Raw genomic sequence first — 17,142 nt, forward strand, 5'->3', positions numbered from 1 at the left:
CTGGGACAAGTTCAGTGGGACTTCACACAGTGTCAGACAGGTGGGTGACAGCAGCATAAATATATATATATATATATATATATATATTTTTTTTTTTTTTTTTTTTTTTTTTTTTTGAGATGGAGTTTCGCTGTTTCACTCTTGTTACCCAGGCTGGAGTGCAATGGCACGGTCTTGGCTCACTGCAACCTCCGCCTCCTGGGTTCAGGCAGTTCTGCTGCCTCAGCCTCCTGAGTAGCTGGGATTACAGGCATGCGCCACCATGCCCAGCTAATTTTTTGTATTTTTAGTAGAGACAGGGTTTCACCATGTTGACCAGGATGGTCTCAATCTCTTGACCTCATGATCCACCCACCTCGGCCTCCCAAAGTGCTGGGATTACAGGCTTGAGGCACCGCACCCGGCAGCAGCATAAATCTTAAGCAAGGTTCATGTTTCTCACCTAATGGTGGAGTTTCCAGCAGGGCAGAGAATCCATCTTACCCTCCCTGGGTAAGGAGAACAAGAATGTTGTGTACGTTCACTTCCCCTCCTTTCAGCAGGACTGTGCTCACCCACTGAATCAATTGGCTAATGATAGCTTCAGTAAAGGTGCTGGGGACGACACTGAGAAACGGTCATGGTACTCAAAAAGCTTCTTTACTATGCATTTCAGTAATTCTAAAATGCACATTTTTCCCCCCATTTTAACATCTTAGGAATGGGATTGTGACTAAAAACGGACTGTATCTTAGTATTTGTTGTAATGCAACTGAGAAGTTTTCTTTCTTTCTTAGTGGTATGTAAAAGAATGGTGCCACTTAAAATCAATGACATCTTTGAATCAGTTAAATACAGTAGCTGAAAAAGAAACCGTGTTTATGTAAACAGGAAGCCAAATGAGCCTTGCTCGTGCTGTTTCCTCTACGTGGGTAATTCTGCACCTCTTCTTCATCCATTCGATTAATCTATTACAAGTTAACCCAAACGTCCCTCCTCTAGGAAGCCCTCTTTGTCATCCCAGTCCCACCACTCAGCCTGGGTTCAGTCCTTCCTCCGGGTTCATGTACTTGCCTCTGACCTGTATTTTCACACTGTTTATATTTGCCCCATGGTTGGTCTGCCCTTCACCTACCAGGTAGTGAGCTCCTTGAAAGCAGAGATGCGATTGTACACCTCTGCTGTCCCAGTGCCTGGCACAGAGCCTGACACGTAGCAGAAGTTCAATAAATGTTTGTTGAAGGTATGAACGATGAAGGATTGAATGAACTGTATGTGTTTTGTACCATATGTAATGCCACAGGACTTCAGAAGAAAGGCAGAGCCCAGGGTTGAGTAGACCAGGGAAGGTTTTCTTAGGGGAACGGCATATGAACTACTGTGGCGAGATAGTCAATGAAATTGCTCACGGGTGTCATGAAGAATGAGAAAGAGGCGGGGCTAGGACCCTCATCTCTCTCTCTCTCTTTTTTTTTTAGATGGAGTTTCTCTCTTTTGCCCAGGCCAGAGTGAAGTGATGCAATCTCAGCTCACTGCAGCCTTTGTCCCTGGGTTCAAGCGATTCTCCTGACTCAGCCTCCTGAGTAGCTGGGATTATAGGCACATACCACCATGCCTGGCTAATTTTTTTTTTCAATAGAGACGGGATTTCACCATGTTGGCCAGGCTGGTCTTGAACTCCTGACCTCAGGTGATCCACCTGCCTTGGCCTCCCAAAGTGTTAGGATTACAGGTGCGAGCCAACACACATGACCAGAACCCTCTTCTCTCTATTGGGTAGATCTTGTGGTGATTGTTACCTAGCTGGATTTTGTGTTTCAAATTTTGGATGATTATGAGGTTTCATTCATCATTGCCTTTAGCAATTGACTCTGGGTGCTGGAACAATAATAGCCTCCCAAAATCAGAGGAAAAAGTAGTTCAATCCTCAGTGAGCTCTCACAGGAAGTCCTGAATATGTTTAGTTTTTGTGGTTAAGACCTCAGAGCTTCCTGCCAGAGCTTAACAAGGTTTAGCAAGTCTAAGAAGACAAGGAGAAGGCGAGCAGACAGGACCACAGACCTGGCATCAACATTTCAAAGCAGGTGCCTTCTCACCACCTATTGTTTTAGAACTCTAACTGAAAACTATTTTTTTCTCCCCACTTCCCCCAAAGGTACAGCTAGCACGACTGCTAGCTGGGGTTGGGGTCTGACCTTTTAATTACAGTCATTTAAGACATCAAGATTTGATTCAACTGAGTTGTTTCTTAGCCTGTCCTTTTGTATGTCATCTGATGAGTTCATGACATCTCCAGTATCCATAGAGTCCCCTGTTTTCAAGAATGACAGTGCAGATCATTACGACCATGACTGAACAGTCAAGGAAGTAAGACCCAAAAGGTAAAATATTCTGGTGACTCCTGTTAATGTTTGTGCATGAGGCCTCAGTTGTGTTTGAGGCCTCAATTCATTTTGGGAATCTACAAGTAGGTTTTTGGACCCGGCTTTGCAGTTGGGACCTAGGGAGAACGTTCTGGTCATTCCGATGAGGACTAAGGAGGTCTCAGCTGGATTAAGTTGGTTGAATTTGATCCTGCTGTCACACCAGAGAGGCTCTTTCTTATTCAGCAGCTGCCCCTCCTCGATACTGGGCTGCCTCACACAATGAGCAGATGCGGATCTAATCAAAGCTTTTATTTCACTTTTACTCACAGGACAGTGGGCAAGTGTCCACCGGGGCACATAAGAAAGTCCGGAGTCTCTCAGGCAGATAGACTGCTTGTAGCGAGACCCAGACACAGCAGTCACTTGACTTATCGCATCTGCGCGTGACCTAAGAGGGGACAAGACATCTCTAAGATTTCTGTGCTCGGTCATCTACCATTCTCAAAATGACACTTTTATTGCTTCTCCTTACTGGTATGATGGAGCTCTCTGAGGAGACCAAAGACTCTAGAAGTTGCCCACGTGGCTGAATTCGAAGATGCAGAGATGGCTGTGGCCCACAGCCTCAGGAGGTGACCATGTTCTGCACGTAGAAAACACCTGCTGGAAGCGCGGATGTGCACATCAGGACTGCAGAAATCTGCAGTGCTTTTTAATGGAAAAGACAGTTTCTATCTTTTTTAATTAGAGGAAGGGAACACTGAGTTTTCTGCTGCCCCATGGGGAGATTTTGGCTGAACTCGAGGTCTGGGGAGAGGTGGGCCCTTCTGCTGGTGAACTTGTGTGCCTGACGGAGCAGGAGGCCTCTTCTGAGGTTGGTGCTGAACACGGTGTCCAGGAGGCAGGGGACGATGGCTAGGTGCCTGGGAACGATGGCCAGGTGGTGGAGGAGGATGTTGGGAAGCTGCTGGATTTTGAGGGGTTGAAGCTGGAATTTGGTGGGGCTTCCGACTCCTTTCTTCAGCAGCGACTCTGTGGGCTCTTATCTCCAGCTCCTCATCTGCAACAACAAAATCTCAATAGAGTTGATCTTGTGCCTGGGGCTCCCATGATCAGAGAGGGCGCTCAGATCTGGAACCCTGCCTCTGTGCTGACCTGGCTACTGTTCCCTGAGAGCAAGAACCCTGTGGTTAGAGCGCATGGGAAGAGGACACGTGCAGTCATGGTGGATATTAGCAACTGCATTCCTTCGGAGGCATTTCGGTGTTAGATCTGCCTTTCCCCCAATTCTACTGTCATGCAACCCACCTTCTGGCAAGAAGTCGGAATACATGCAAGGGACCTTTTGTCCGTAGAAATGTACTAGCTCCTCAGAAATTCATGACCTGTCCTCTTGACCTGAGGAGGGAAAGAATTCCTCCTGTTCTCACCCTTCAGGATCTTCTGCTTTGTATGACTTCAGTCCGTGAAAGCAGGCCCACAACCAGTCATAATGTAGTTTTTCCTGTACTCTTAAAATCACAGGGAATCTGTGAGCATACCCAGCTGCTAGAGGCCTGGAGTGCCCTGCCGGCCCCTCTGGACTTGTGTAGGCTGTAAGTTAGGTATTTCAGTCCCTGCACCCAAGGCCATCTTTGCAGCGGCTCCATAGGGAGGTAGGAAGAGAAGTTTCTCCCTGGGGTGAAATAATGACCTCTTACATCTTTATGGAGATGCATGCCTGGGGAAGCACAGGCCCTCTCTAAGCGTCACCCTCTAACTTCCGGATGTTGATCCAAACCAGATAGCCTCCTCTGACTACAGGAAATGTGAGCATCAGATGGCTTTGAGTATAGAGTCAAAGTCAGACAATATGATTTTGATACTTCAGTGGCTCATGTGCTCTAAGCACAAAGAGGAAAGAGCCTCCAGGAAGGACAAAACACATCCTTTATGTCATCTTCCGTGCCCTGCAGTCACTTAGGTTATGTCAAGGAGACCGGAGAGGACTCTGACCCCGACCCCAGTTCTGAACTATGGGGAGTGGCTGGTCCTTCCTCATCTAGGTGGCAAGCTTGCACTGGCCCGTGGTTTACTACTCTGTTCACCCACCATTTGCCATTTTTGTTTTTTGTTTGTTTTGTTTTGTTTTGAGACAGGATCTTGCTCTGTTTGCCCAGACTGGAGTGCAGTGGTGCGATCATATCTTACTGCATTCTCATCTCTGGGCTGAAATGATTCTCCCACCTCAGCTTCCTGAGTAGCTGAGACTATAGGCATGTTCCATCACACCTGCCTAATTTTCTATTTTTTTTTAAGTAGAGACGAGGTCTCACTATATTGCCCAGGCTGGTCCCAAACTCCTGAGCTCAAATGATCCTCTTGCCTCGGCCTCCTAAAGTGCTGGAGTTACAGATGTGAGCCATCACACCTGGCCCACCCACCATTTTGTTCATTTGTCCTTCCAATATTCATTCCTCATCTTCTAAGTGTTGAGTGTCATTGTGACTCAGACACAAATTGTCCTCAGGAAGCCTAAAATCAAGTAAGAGGCGAACAAGAACGGAAAATCACAATGTCAGCTCCGTGAAGAGCCCAGGGCCACCAGAAAGCATATACAGAGGCATATGGTTCTGGTAGGAGGAATGGGGTGTGGCCATGTGGCTGAGACCACAGTCAGGATTGGACAGACAAGGCTGGCTATGACTCTGTGTACCCTGCCTGGTTCGAGCAGGACGGTGGGTCTTCAGCCTGCCCACCCCAGCAGCTGCAGCTGGCGTCTAAACATGCGCTCCCAGGAATTCCTCCAGGCTCATTATACATCTCCCTCATTTGCATCTCCTGGTCACTCAACCCAAGATGGGACTGGGTTGAGGCAAGCGAAGCTGATGGGCATGCAGTTTAAGCAGACACCCACTTTCAGGCTTGTGCGAGGGCAGGTCATCTTCCTGAAATTCTGTGCTGGGGTCTCCTGGCCTCAGCCTAGGCCTGACTCAGCCTTCTGGCCATAGGATTTAAGGCGAATAATTGAACTTGAGTTTCCTCATCTGTGTCTTTATCTCTCTCCTAAGATTACTCTCAAAGCTGGATGCACTAATGGATACAAAACACAGACGCAAATGTCTTCTTTATCTGCATGAGCTAACCGTCATGCTGGTCTCTCAGCCTGGTGATGGCAGAGATTGCCTTGTTCTGGAGTGAAATGTGAGGTCCCCCTTGGAAGAAGATGTGGTCTTTGACCATTGGGCAATGGAGAAGCGGTCTTTGCTGGAGAGAGCATGGAGAACAGCCAGAGCTGGGCACAGAGGAGGACAAGCCGGGCATGCCCAGGGGCCCTGCCAGCAATTCCGCTGCACGTGGTGGACAGTGAGGGACAATAGTGTGGAAAGAATGGGGCTATGTCCAGGAAGATGTTTCGGGGCCTGAGCTGAGGGCAGTGGCGTGATGGGACATGGGGCTGAGGGACCGCAGCCTGAAGGAGAGGCAGAAGGAGAACTGAGGAAGAAGTTTGAGGTGAAGAAGCCAAATCCAGACGGCACAGGGCCCCAGACCACAGCGGGCTGGGGAGGTTCCGACCAGCTCCCTGGGCAGCGCTGAAAGCAGCTGGTGTGGCTGTGCCTGCTGGTTCTAGGGGAGATCAAGCTCTGCTGTGAATGTGAATTGCAGAGAACCCCAGGCCCTGCTCCCTTGGCTGCAAGTCCTGCCAATGGCTGACACCCCCACTGTGCCCCCACAGTGACCCCGGGTTTGCCATTATCTGGAGTTTTCTGCCTTGGGTGGCCTGGATGCTCCCTGAGCCAACTCCCCACTTGTGAGCATAACCTTTTCATTGCTGATAGGTTGTCAGACAGGCCTGATCCGAAGAGAAACACTCTCAACCTTAACACATCCCTTGAACAGAGAATTAGCAAAGGGGACAAGTCACCTTGCTTTAGAATAGCTGTTTTCCTGAGAGTACCAGATGACCTGAATGATTTTCCCTGTGTTTCTAGGAGCTTGGTCCTGAACTCACCTTGGGCTCACCCATAGACAGGACATTTATTCCTGGAAACAGTGTTTTGGAGCTGACCTTTCTACTTATCTATGTAGATAAGTGTGGCTCATTCAAAAGCTGTTGACGCCAGCCTGTCACCAAGTAGGCCTCGTTGGTGGATTCCAATGAGGCCAACTGGATTCCGTGTGTCAAAGCTGCCACATTGTCCCTACTAAGGATCTGTTTTTCAAAAATCGAGCTAACCGTAAAATGACACAAGCTATACCTGCTGGCGACAAACCCTGACATTCCGAAACGACCTAATTCCATTATTTTCTCTGCAGATTCAAGGTATCATCCCCATGAGCTGTTTCCTGGGGATTTTGCCGGGGCCTGTGGTGGGACAAAAGAGGGGGAGCTTACCGTTTCTCCGCCTGCTCTGCTTTTTCCTTTTGCTGATGTAGAAAGCGAGCAGTGCCACAAAGATCATCAAGAGGCTGCCTCCTCCACAAATGCCGCCGATGAGATAGATGTCCAGACGCTTTTCTGCAAGAGGAAGAGAAATGCGATGACTGGGAGGGGTTCAGACAGAGAGGCCATTGCTCTGGCCAAGGATGCCACCTCCTGCATCCAGCAGATGAAGGAGCTCGGTGGGCCCTTTCACCCCATAGCTCCCATGCTCACGGAGAGTGGTGAGTGGTGTCAACGCTGGACGGGCCCAAAGTCCTGGGGAAGCTCCCTGTGCGGGCGCTCAGGAACTGGAACCACATTATTCACACACCAAGGCCTGCCCACTGCCCCCATCATGGAGAAGATGCTGGAATTATAGATCTGAGGATCTTAGAGATACTCTAATGCAACCTCTAGTTTCAAAGATGAGGCCCCAAGAGGGAGGATGAGTTGCCTGAGGCCACGCGATACCTGTTCTGTGCAGTCCCCTTAAGCAGCCCCTGGTTTCCGTGTTTCCGTACTGCTGATCCTGCTCTCATCTCTGGCTCCCTTCCTGTACCATGATTCCTTCTCACCCTCTCAACCAGGCAGTTTCCAAACACTCAGGGTGAATATTTTTTTGTCCAGCCCCGCACTCTGATCTCACGGCCAGCACCGCATTGCAGAGTTTCCCTGGAGCCACAAGAGAAACCCAGGTGCACAGCGTGTTAGTAACAGCAGCAGACTTAGTCGTCAGTCGCCAGACCTTCAGTCACTGTCGTGCAACGAGGAAAACAATGCATTCAGTGTTCAGGGAAATGGGTTTGGTGCAGGCGTTTCTAAGGCAAGAGCTGTGTGAACTTTGGAGAGTTCCTTCACCTCTCTGAGCCTGTTTCTTTCTTTGTAAAGTGGAGAAAAATGAAACCTACATCACAGCTGGCTGTTAGAAGACAATCAGATAAAGGATGCGAAAGTGCTTTGTAAACTGTAAAACAATACAAATGCGAGGTCTTGCTCTTACTCGTGTTCTTCACACTGGTGTTGCTGGGAGCTGTTTCCCAGGAGGGGTGCTGGGCTGTCTGCCCTTTGTGTGTCAATAACAGTTAGAGAAGCAGCAGTGGGGCTGGGATCAGTGGACAGGGTCATCTGAAGAACAAACTGGAACTTGGCCCAGCATCACAAAAGAAATGCATCACCAGGCAAAAAAAAAAAAAAAAAAAAAATCCTAGGGAGACGCTGTCGTACGTGAAGCCCAGGATGGGCCCCGAGGAGCAAGCCAGAGGCTCAGAAACCAAGTTGAGCAGATCATCAAACTGCGGGGGTGTGTTCATCTGGGCTTTCTTTCCTCGAGTCTCACTCTGACAGTTACACAACCTTTCTAAGCTCTACTGATGAAGAGGCCTCCACCAGAGAAGCAGGCATAATCTTAAATCATTGAAATTGGGTTAATAAAGGATTCAGGGCCTTTTCGGCCCTGCTTGCTTGGAGGAGGGGCGGGAGATACTAGAGGCCACTTCCTGCTGAGCTTGAGAACTTTTCAGATTTGACCCAGGGTGGGCCCGGGCAGGCCTGAAATGCTTTGGGGAGCACATGGCAAAGCCACGCAGCCGCCAGCTCCATCTTCTCTCTGAGTCGTTGGGTAGGGTGGCCACAACATTATCTTGGGCATATGCAGGAATGCAGGCAATGCCCTACGCAGCCTGTTCGCGTTTGTCCAGGGGACTCTTGGACAAACACCTGGTGGTGCTCTTGGTGGGGAACGTTTCATCACGTTTCAGAGGCAGCTGTGGCACTGTCAGTCAAAAATATGTCCTAGCAGTTCCTAAATCCCGGCATCCTATCTTCCTGCAGTTTGTCTTGGTGATCACATGTCCACGAGTTTATGTGATAAAGTATTTTTATGCATCTGAATCTGTTCCTTCCTCCTAGTATTTTGGTTTGAAGTATGTAAACACTCACCCGATCTGAGCCAAATGGTTCTAGTGAGATAAGTGCTCCCTTTAGAATAAAATGTCCAAACCCCTTTTCGGGCCTTTAAGAGCAGCCCCTCCACCCCAATCTCTCCCCAGGTATTCTTCCCGTCTCCTTAGTGGTCCTTCTCCCAACCAGCTGCTGCTCTGCGCCACAGGATACAGGACGTAAGTGTTCCAGCCTTCAAACCTTGGCTGCTCCCAAGATCCTCCCTCTCTCCCTCCTCCCATCCCTAATACACACACGTTTTTATACATGTGGGCTCCAGTTAAAGTAAACATGAAAAGTAGAGTTTCCAGATAAAATGCAAATCACCCACTTAAATTTGAATTTCAGATAAACAATGAATGATTTCTAGCGTTATGTGCCATGCAATATTTGAAACATACTTGTACTGTAGTTTTATTCACGGTATCCGGAAACTCTAATCAAAGATATCCCAAGGCCACTGCAGTGGGTCATGCTTATAATCCCAGCACTTTGGGAGGCTGAGGTTGGAGGATAGTTTGAGCACAGGAGTTCGAGACCAGCCTGGGCAACATAGTGAAACCTTATCTCTGCAAAAAATTTAAAAATTAGCTGGGTGTGGTGGCATACACCTGTAGCCTCAGCTACTGGGGAAGCTGAGGTGGGAGGATCGCTTGAGCCTGGGAGGTCAAGGCTGCAGTGAGCTATGATCACACTACTGCACTCCAGCCTGGGCAACAGAGCAAAACCCTGTCTCGAGACTTCTTGAAAGGGAAAAGAAAGTTGTGAAATCAAGGAGAGGCAACTTCACTCACTGTGCCTTAGTGATGTGGGGAGATGTGGGAGGATCGACTCCTGGTCGAGTTGGTGATTGGCAGACTCTCAGATACCTTCAAGGACCCCTGCTTCCTGATATTCTCACCTATGTACAATCCCCTCTGAACGTGGGCTCGACTTACTAACTTGCTTCTAATGAATAGAACACAGCAGATATGATTGGGATATTACTCCTGAGATTAAGTTATAAAAAGACCGTGGCTTTTGTCCTGAGCACTTACTCCTGCCCTTAGAGTGCTCTGAAGGAAGCCAGCTGCCATATTGTGAGGCAGCCCAATGGCCCACGTGAATGAACTTGGAAGTGGATCCAAGCACCTACTCATCTGACAGATAGTCTGTGAACATGGAGCTTATTTTCTTCACGGGCCGGGGAACTGAAGCCTAGAGAGGGGGAAAAATTCTGATAAGGTCCTCTGGCTAAATTTGGGCAGACCCAAACTAGAAGTCCAGACCTCTGCTCCCAGGTGAGAGCTTGGGCACTATAGCAGGCCGCCGCTCAGAGTTACTTCTGGAGGTCACGTCAGGCTGGGACACTGGGGATCCATTATGTTCTTGGAGCTTTGAGACTTTCTGGAGCTAGTCCCCAAGCCTTGCTGTCCTGCTGTGTGCCAGGACTGTATCCACAGTCTTCTTTGGCCTCGAGGGCTCCATTCCCCCATGTCCCTACTTCCCAGGGTTTCTGCGTCCTTTCTACCTTTACTCCTGATAGGAGACACTGACCACTGACCATCTTTAAGTGGGTGGTTGGAATCATGTAACTAAGTAGCCGAGGGACCCTGGGCAAGTCAGTTTCCCTCTCTGGGAAATGGGGCTTTGCCTGACATACTCTCTATAACTCGTTACTCTTCCATTTTACAATTATTTCTCCCAGAAGAGGATCTTTAAAATTGCTTGTTGTCAAATTGTATTCAGTGGGAGGACTCCCAGGACTGGTAACCATAGAACACCACCTCCCCGGAGGCTTCCCTTGAAGATTTCCAGGAAGATGTTTTTATGCATCATCCTGAGCCAAGGCTATCTCCCAGCATGAGCATCTGTGACCTGGAGCAGCATGCCTCTGCCTACCAAGGGCCTGACCGGCTGTGTGTGAGAAGCGACACCCGCCACGCACCTGGACAGCTGACATCCACCACACGGTATTCCTCGCTGACTTTGTTTCTTGCTGTGCAGTTGAATTTCCTACTCAGCCTGGGGGTCCACTTGTATGTGATGACCTTCTGAGAACCTTTAGAGAGATTGCTCCCATTTTGATACAGGTTTAATTCAAGGTCGGTTCCATTCATTACCTCACAGGTCAGGGTTTTGTTGTCACAAGTCAAGGAGATATTTGGTTTTGAGACTCTCTCTAAAAAGAAAATAAAGATCCAGTTCCATTTAGACAATTTTCTGATTTTAATAAGCACATCTATTTATACAGTGGGGGATGGAGTCAGTTAGGGACAAGGGAACAATTTCAAAGACCTCTAGCAACTTTTGCAAATTATTTTATTTACAAAGAGCATTCAGGAAAAAAATGATTTCTGATGAAGTTCTTAGATACATTATGCCACAAAATAATGTAGCACATGTAATGTTTATGTGCTGTCTTGTACCTTAAAATGCTTTCACATACTGATAGCACCTCCTAGCAGAACGGCTGATGTTCTTCCCCTTAGAGGCAAAATGCTCAAGGCTTTGAGAGGTTCCGTGAGTGGACTTGGGGTACCACCTAAAACATGGCAGTCAGGGCTTAGGAGTACGGGTAAGAACATACCTCTGGAGTTTGAGAAGGGCCATGCTTTAAGAGTAGCCAGGGACCCCATCCTACAGAAACTGTCACATTGACATGTGGCCAGGGACCTTGGTTACCTCTGCCCCCACCAAGTTCCCAGAGCAGAGGGCCAGGTGGGTACATGTGGGTGTCCAAGGAGCTCAAAGCTCTGGGGAAAAAGAGCACCTGCCTGGGAACCAGACACTTGGTTCCAACTTTTCCCAGCCCAGAGCTGCTCAGCTGCTCACTGGGTCTACGCTGGCCTTCCTCAGAGCATCAGAAAAGGATGGAAAACCACGTCCCTGCCTGTCAGAAAAGAGACAAGATGTGAAAGGCCGGGCCCGGAGGCTCATGCCTGTAATCCCAGCACTTTGGGAGGCCAAGGCGGGTGGATCACGAGGTCAACAGATCGAGACCAACCTGGTCATCGTGGTGAAACCCCGTCTCTACTAAAAATACAAAAAATTAGCTGGGCATGGTGGTGCGTGCCTGTAATCCCAGCTACTCAGGAGGCTGAGGCAGGAGAATTGCCTGAACCCAGGAGGCGGAGGTTGTGGTGAGCCGAGATCGCGCCATTGCGCTCCAGCCTGGGTAACAAGAGCGAAACTCCGTCTCAAGAAAAAAAAAAAAAGAGACAAGATGTGGCAAAGCCCTGGGCAGAAGTCAGGCAGTGACATCAGGAGTAGTAGCTCATGCATTCAATAATCACAAACTTCTTGCCTCTCTTCTTCCGACATGCTAAAATTTAAAGACCACCATTAAAGGAAAATGCGTAGCCTTGGCGTTAGACAGCTCAGGTCTACATCCTAGCCCCATCGCTTCCTAGCTGTGTGACCTTCTTTTCCTCCTCTTCTGTTCTTTTTCTCATTCTTTACTTTGTTTTCCCAGACTTGCCACTTTTCCCTCTCAGTTTCTCTCTGTTCATAATACAGATGGAATAATACATAATTCCTTTTCACTCTGATCTTCCCCATGGACAATCCCAGCCAAACTTCATTTCTGTCCCGCTATATATAGGCATGCAGAAATTAAATAAAAGTTTTCTTCTCATCCCAAGATTCTGTGTTACCCAGAAGAAAGCAAAAGGAAAGTATTAACGTTCAGCAGCAGAGTTAGTACATTGTCTAGGGGTGGCGTCATGGAGTTTACCTGTCTATTCAAAATGGAAATACTCTTTTTCTGCTTATAACAATAATATCCAATCATTGTACAAGTTGATAAAATATTTTTAAAAGTTTAATGTAGATTAAAAATTACCCACAATGCCACTACTCGAAGTCAATAATGAATAACATTTTCACATATATTTGTAGCAGATATTTTCTATTTATATGTATATACATAAATAATACGATATTTTAGTGAGGTGAGGTGGTTGGCATTTGTAATCCCAACACTTTGGGAGGCTGAGGTGGGTAGATCACTTGAGGCCAGGAGTTTGAGACTAACCTGGCCAACATGGAGAAATTCATCTCTATTAAAAAATACAAAAATTAACCAGGTGTGGTGGCACATGCCTGTAATCCCAACTACTCAGGAACCTGAGGCATGAGAATGGCTTGAACCCAGGAGGTGGAGGCTGCAGTGAGCCAAGGTTGTGCCACTGCGCTTCAGACTGGATGACAAAGAGAGACCCCCCCCATATATATGTAATATTTTAAAAATTAAAATGAGTTTATGTGATCTTTTTTTTTTTTTTTTTTTTTTGAGACGGAGTCTCGCTCTTGTTACCCAGGCTGGAGTGCAATGGCGCGATCTCGGCTCACCGCAACCTCCGCCTCCTGGGTTCAGGCAATTCTCCTGCCTCAGCCTCCTGAGTAGCCGGGATTACAGGCACGCGCCACCATGCCCAGCTAACTTTTTGTATTTTTAGTAGAGACAGGGTTTCACCATGTTGACCAGGAGGTCTCGATCTCTTGACCTCGTGATCCACCCGCCTCGGCCTCCCAAAGTGCTTGGATTACAGGCTTGAGCCACCGCACCCGACCCAAAATGAGTTTATGTGATCTTATAGTCTGCCTTTTCTCCTTTACTGTGAAATTATATTATGAAATTCTTTTCTTAATGAACATCAATAAATGCATATCTCCATCTTTTTAAAGGATGCATCCTTAATTTAATTAATAAGTTTCTCACTGCAACTGTTCCTGTATTTCACTAACATGAACAACACAGTGACCTGCAGCCTTGTGGAATGGTACCTCTGTACCACCTCTGTATATATTCACTAAGACAGTGTCTTAGAACTGGTCCAACCTAAGGCCTTCCACGGATGAGAACTCCTTAATTCTGAGTGGCTGAGATTAACCCCTTCTCTACTAGCATCTGCTTCTAAGGGGCCCTTCACTATCTCTTCAGCCTGTAGCAGCAGCTCCCTCATGAAGGAAAGGCAGTTACAACTACAGAAGTTTGAGAAGTTTGGGAAGGTCACGTGTCGTGGCTCACACCTTTAATCCCAACACTTTGGGAGGCTGAGGCAGGCGAATCCCCTGAGGTCAGGAGTTTGAGACCAATCTGACCAACATGGCGAAACCTCGTCTCTACTAAAAATACAACAATTAGCCAGACATGGTGGTACATGCCTGTAACCTCAGCAACTTGGGAGGCTGAGGCAGGAGTATCACTTGGACCCAGGGGGCAGAGGCTCAGTGAGCTGAGATTGTGCCCATCTCCAGCCTGAACAATAGTGCAAGACTCTGCTTCAGAAAAAAAAAAAGAGAGAGAGAGAAGTTTGGAGAAACAAAGAGGTATGGGAGGGTATTAGCACAGAGGAAACAGGGCTTGTGCTCCAGGCACTGCAGGGCACTCGTATACTCATTGTCACATTGAATAGCCCTTGAAGTTGGCATTGGGAAATCAGACTCAGAGCAGACAGGGAATTTTCCCAAGGCCATGGTGACCTTAAGTCTGGTAATGGTGACCAGCTACAAGTTGAATCAAGACGTTGTATGACACCGGCGTGCACACACACAACAGCAAATCGCTGTCTTTCAGCTAAAGGTTGAAGGGTTTCTTTTTGGAGCAATGAAAATGTTGATTTTGATGATGGTTGCAAAACCCTGAATATACTAAAGGCCATTTTAGTATAGGGACAAGTTGAACAGTATGTGGATTATCTCAATGAAGCCGTTCAGAAAAAAAGAAAAGGGCACCATCCTTGCCAAAAAGCCCTCTTAGTTTGAATCCTGACTTTGCTCATGTCAAGCAATGAGACCTTGGACAAGCTGCTTCTCACTAGGTCTCTTTTCTTATCTATAACAAGAAGATAATAACAAGTACGTCTCAGTATTGTTGGGAGCTTCAAATAAGAGCATGCAAGCAAGCACCTGACCCCTAGCTGGTAGCCATTATTTCCACCACAATGCTAAATGCGACCCAAATGTGAAAGCACCAGCATGGTCCCCTCGTAGGGCTCACTCACACTCCAAACTGTGGTTTCTAGAGCCTAGAATCAGAGGCCCCTTTCAGCGCCATGCTCAAGCACACCACGTTTCTACAAGGTGCTCCCCATTCAAGGTTGCAGGACTAGGGTGTGGAAAGTTGTGACTGCAGCAGGGCTGATGGTGTCTGGGATTGCTGGAGTGGGTCATCTGACAATATCTGGGATCGCTGGTAGGCCCAGGTGCTGAAGATGGGGCTGGAGAGAGAGAGGAAGGAGGAGGGGGCCCTGCTTCTGGCAACGTTTTCTGTGTGAGACAGAGAAATGCTTCTGTGCTCACTGAATGGCTGGCCTGTGCTCATGCTGGGGTTCATGTCTTTCTCCCCCGGACAAGGGCAGCTTCCTCTTTTTCTCTCTTATCACTCCCCGCCCAGTGTCTGTGGGTTTTCAACTTCAGTCATTGGACAAGTTGATGAAATATTTGTAAAAGTTTAAAACAGATTAAAAATCACCCACCATGCTGCTACTCAAAGTCAACAATGACTAATATTTTGATGTATATCTTTGTCAGATATTTATATAAATATGTAAATATATAAATAAATAAAATATTTCAGCTGGTTCAGGTGGCTCATGCCTGTAATCTCAGCGCTTTGGGAGGCTGAGGTAGGCGGATCACTTGAGGCCAGGAGTTCGAGACTAGCCTGACCAACATGGTGAAACCCTACTAAATCTCTACTAAACATACGAAAATGATCACTCCCTGCTCAGTGTCCCCTGGGCTTTCAAGCTGAGTGGCATTTCAGTTCCACTTTCTCTTCCTTCTCTCCCTTGCCCAAGCCACCTGTCCATCCTTTCTCTAAATCTGACCCTTCTTATCCCCATTCTTCCTACTTGGCAGGCACCCTTTGGTCTAGGCCAGTGGGGATTAACTTGGGCTGCTCATTAGAATCCCCCAGGGAGCTTTAGAACTCATTGAAACCAAAAAATTCTGATTTAATCGGTCCTCACTCCACTTGGATTATAGCAGCGGCTTCCTGGCTAGATTCCCTAACCCCATCCTCAATACCCATTCCTGCCGGCCCAGAGACATCCCAAGCCACACCTTGTGCATATTCTACACATAGCAGCAAAAATCACCCACCACCTTGGATCACTCTGACAAGCAGATCCAAAACAAGGTCTGTTGATCCTTAAATATGTCGTTTCCAGCCTTTTTCTGCCATATGACTCCTCCTTCAGGGCACCCTGGCTTGAAATGGGCTTTCTTGATGAAAGGCCCTCTGCTCTCTGGTCAGCCACTTCTTCCCACCCCTCTTAGCTTGCCCCGTCAGCAGCCTCGGGAACAGCTGCCTTTCCCCTCTGCTCACCTGTCCCCCTCCTGATTAATGCCACGTTAATCCAGGTTCTTCACTCAGCCCCACCTCCCTGTAACCACCTGAAGAGAGAGTTGTAGGCAGGTAGGCTTGAGGGTCTATCAGATGTGGGGACCCCGTTCCCACATTGGACCACTGTGGCAGGAGACGCGCATCTGATTTCCTGTACAGCTCCCCTGGAGGCAGAGGTCAGTGCTGGGGAATACTATAAATGCTATTTTCCAACTTGCCAAATAGCACTCATACTGAAATAAAGCAATTTAAGGAATGAACACTTACCTAAAATCTTCAAATCAAACGTTTTTTCCAACACACTTTTCCCTTTTGAATCGTATATTGATACCTTGTACGTATTCTGATCATCCATCTTTAGATGCTTAATTTTCAGAGTTCCATTTTCTAATAGCTTATATGCATCTTTCTGAAAAGTATCCTTCGTTTTTCTGAATTGTGCAATCTTTTTCTTGTCTGAACCTTTTTCCCATTTTATATCATCAATATCAGTCCTCATTTGAAAATCAGGAATGTCCAAGTTGATGTCTTGACCCAAAGCACCCCAGACTTCCAAGGCATTCCTAACGTCTTTGGAGATTGCACCTATAAAAAGCAAGAGAATTACTCAGATTCACTTCCAGAAAAAGCTATGTTGGGACTTCTTTGACTTTTATGCTTACTTCAGGATCTCTGAAGAAGCCTCTAACAGTGACAATGGAGACCCATGCACCAACTTACCTTTGGAAGAAATGTTGAAAATCAGAAGGAAGCTGGCTACAATTTTACATGGAAGGCTCATCTTAGTTTCCTCTTTTGATTCTGAGCTCTTCATGCGAAAGGAACTGAAGTGAGACTGGTGAAGTCCACACCCCGAGAACTTAACCACGTGCCTCTCTTTACACGTTTTACAGTAACATAAAACATGTACACATACACAGAGAAAGGGAGAGAGCGCACAAGCCAGCCCTTCTGATGTGCTCCTTTGCCTAAGCAGATGTGTTTATGAGTATGTGTTTTCTTACCACATTTTAATCCCCACACAAAAAATTGGGAAGGACGGGTTTTCTCACCCCAGTGAAAGAGAAAAGGAATGGAGAGACTACGTAGATCATTCAGGATCACTCTTTTGAAAACAAGAAGCC

General features: G+C 47.4%; 1 protein-coding gene across 1 annotated transcript; it reads right to left on the minus strand.

The window, feature by feature from the left end:
- Positions 1-410: 410 nt before the first annotated feature.
- CD2 (CD2 molecule) lies at positions 411-16,877 on the minus strand. The gene is made up of 5 exons (XM_003933520.3): positions 16,739-16,877; positions 16,286-16,603; positions 10,613-10,846; positions 6,721-6,843; positions 411-3,405 (listed from the first exon to the last, which is right to left on the minus strand). The coding sequence occupies exons 1-5, from the start codon at positions 16,830-16,832 to the stop codon at positions 3,086-3,088; spliced, it is 1,089 nt and encodes a 362-aa protein (XP_003933569.2). The 5' UTR covers positions 16,833-16,877; the 3' UTR covers positions 411-3,085.
- Positions 16,878-17,142: the final 265 nt, after the last annotated feature.

Source organism: Saimiri boliviensis, chromosome 11, assembly GCF_048565385.1.
Source record: "Saimiri boliviensis isolate mSaiBol1 chromosome 11, mSaiBol1.pri, whole genome shotgun sequence".
NCBI lineage: Eukaryota > Metazoa > Chordata > Mammalia > Primates > Cebidae > Saimiri > Saimiri boliviensis.

Excerpts from the sequence above, each read along its gene's own strand:
- CD2 (XM_003933520.3), bottom strand. The coding sequence starts at position 16,832 with ATGAAGAGCTCAGAATCAAAAGAGGAAACTAAGATGAGCCTTCCATGT. Across the intron at positions 16,604-16,738 it reads TTTCAACATTTCTTCCAAAG|GTGCAATCTCCAAAGACGTT; the intron begins GTAAGTTGGTGC and ends TGCTTTTTATAG. Across the intron at positions 10,847-16,285 it reads GTTTGATTTGAAGATTTTAG|AGAGAGTCTCAAAACCAAAT; the intron begins GTAAGTGTTCAT and ends TTTTCTTTTTAG.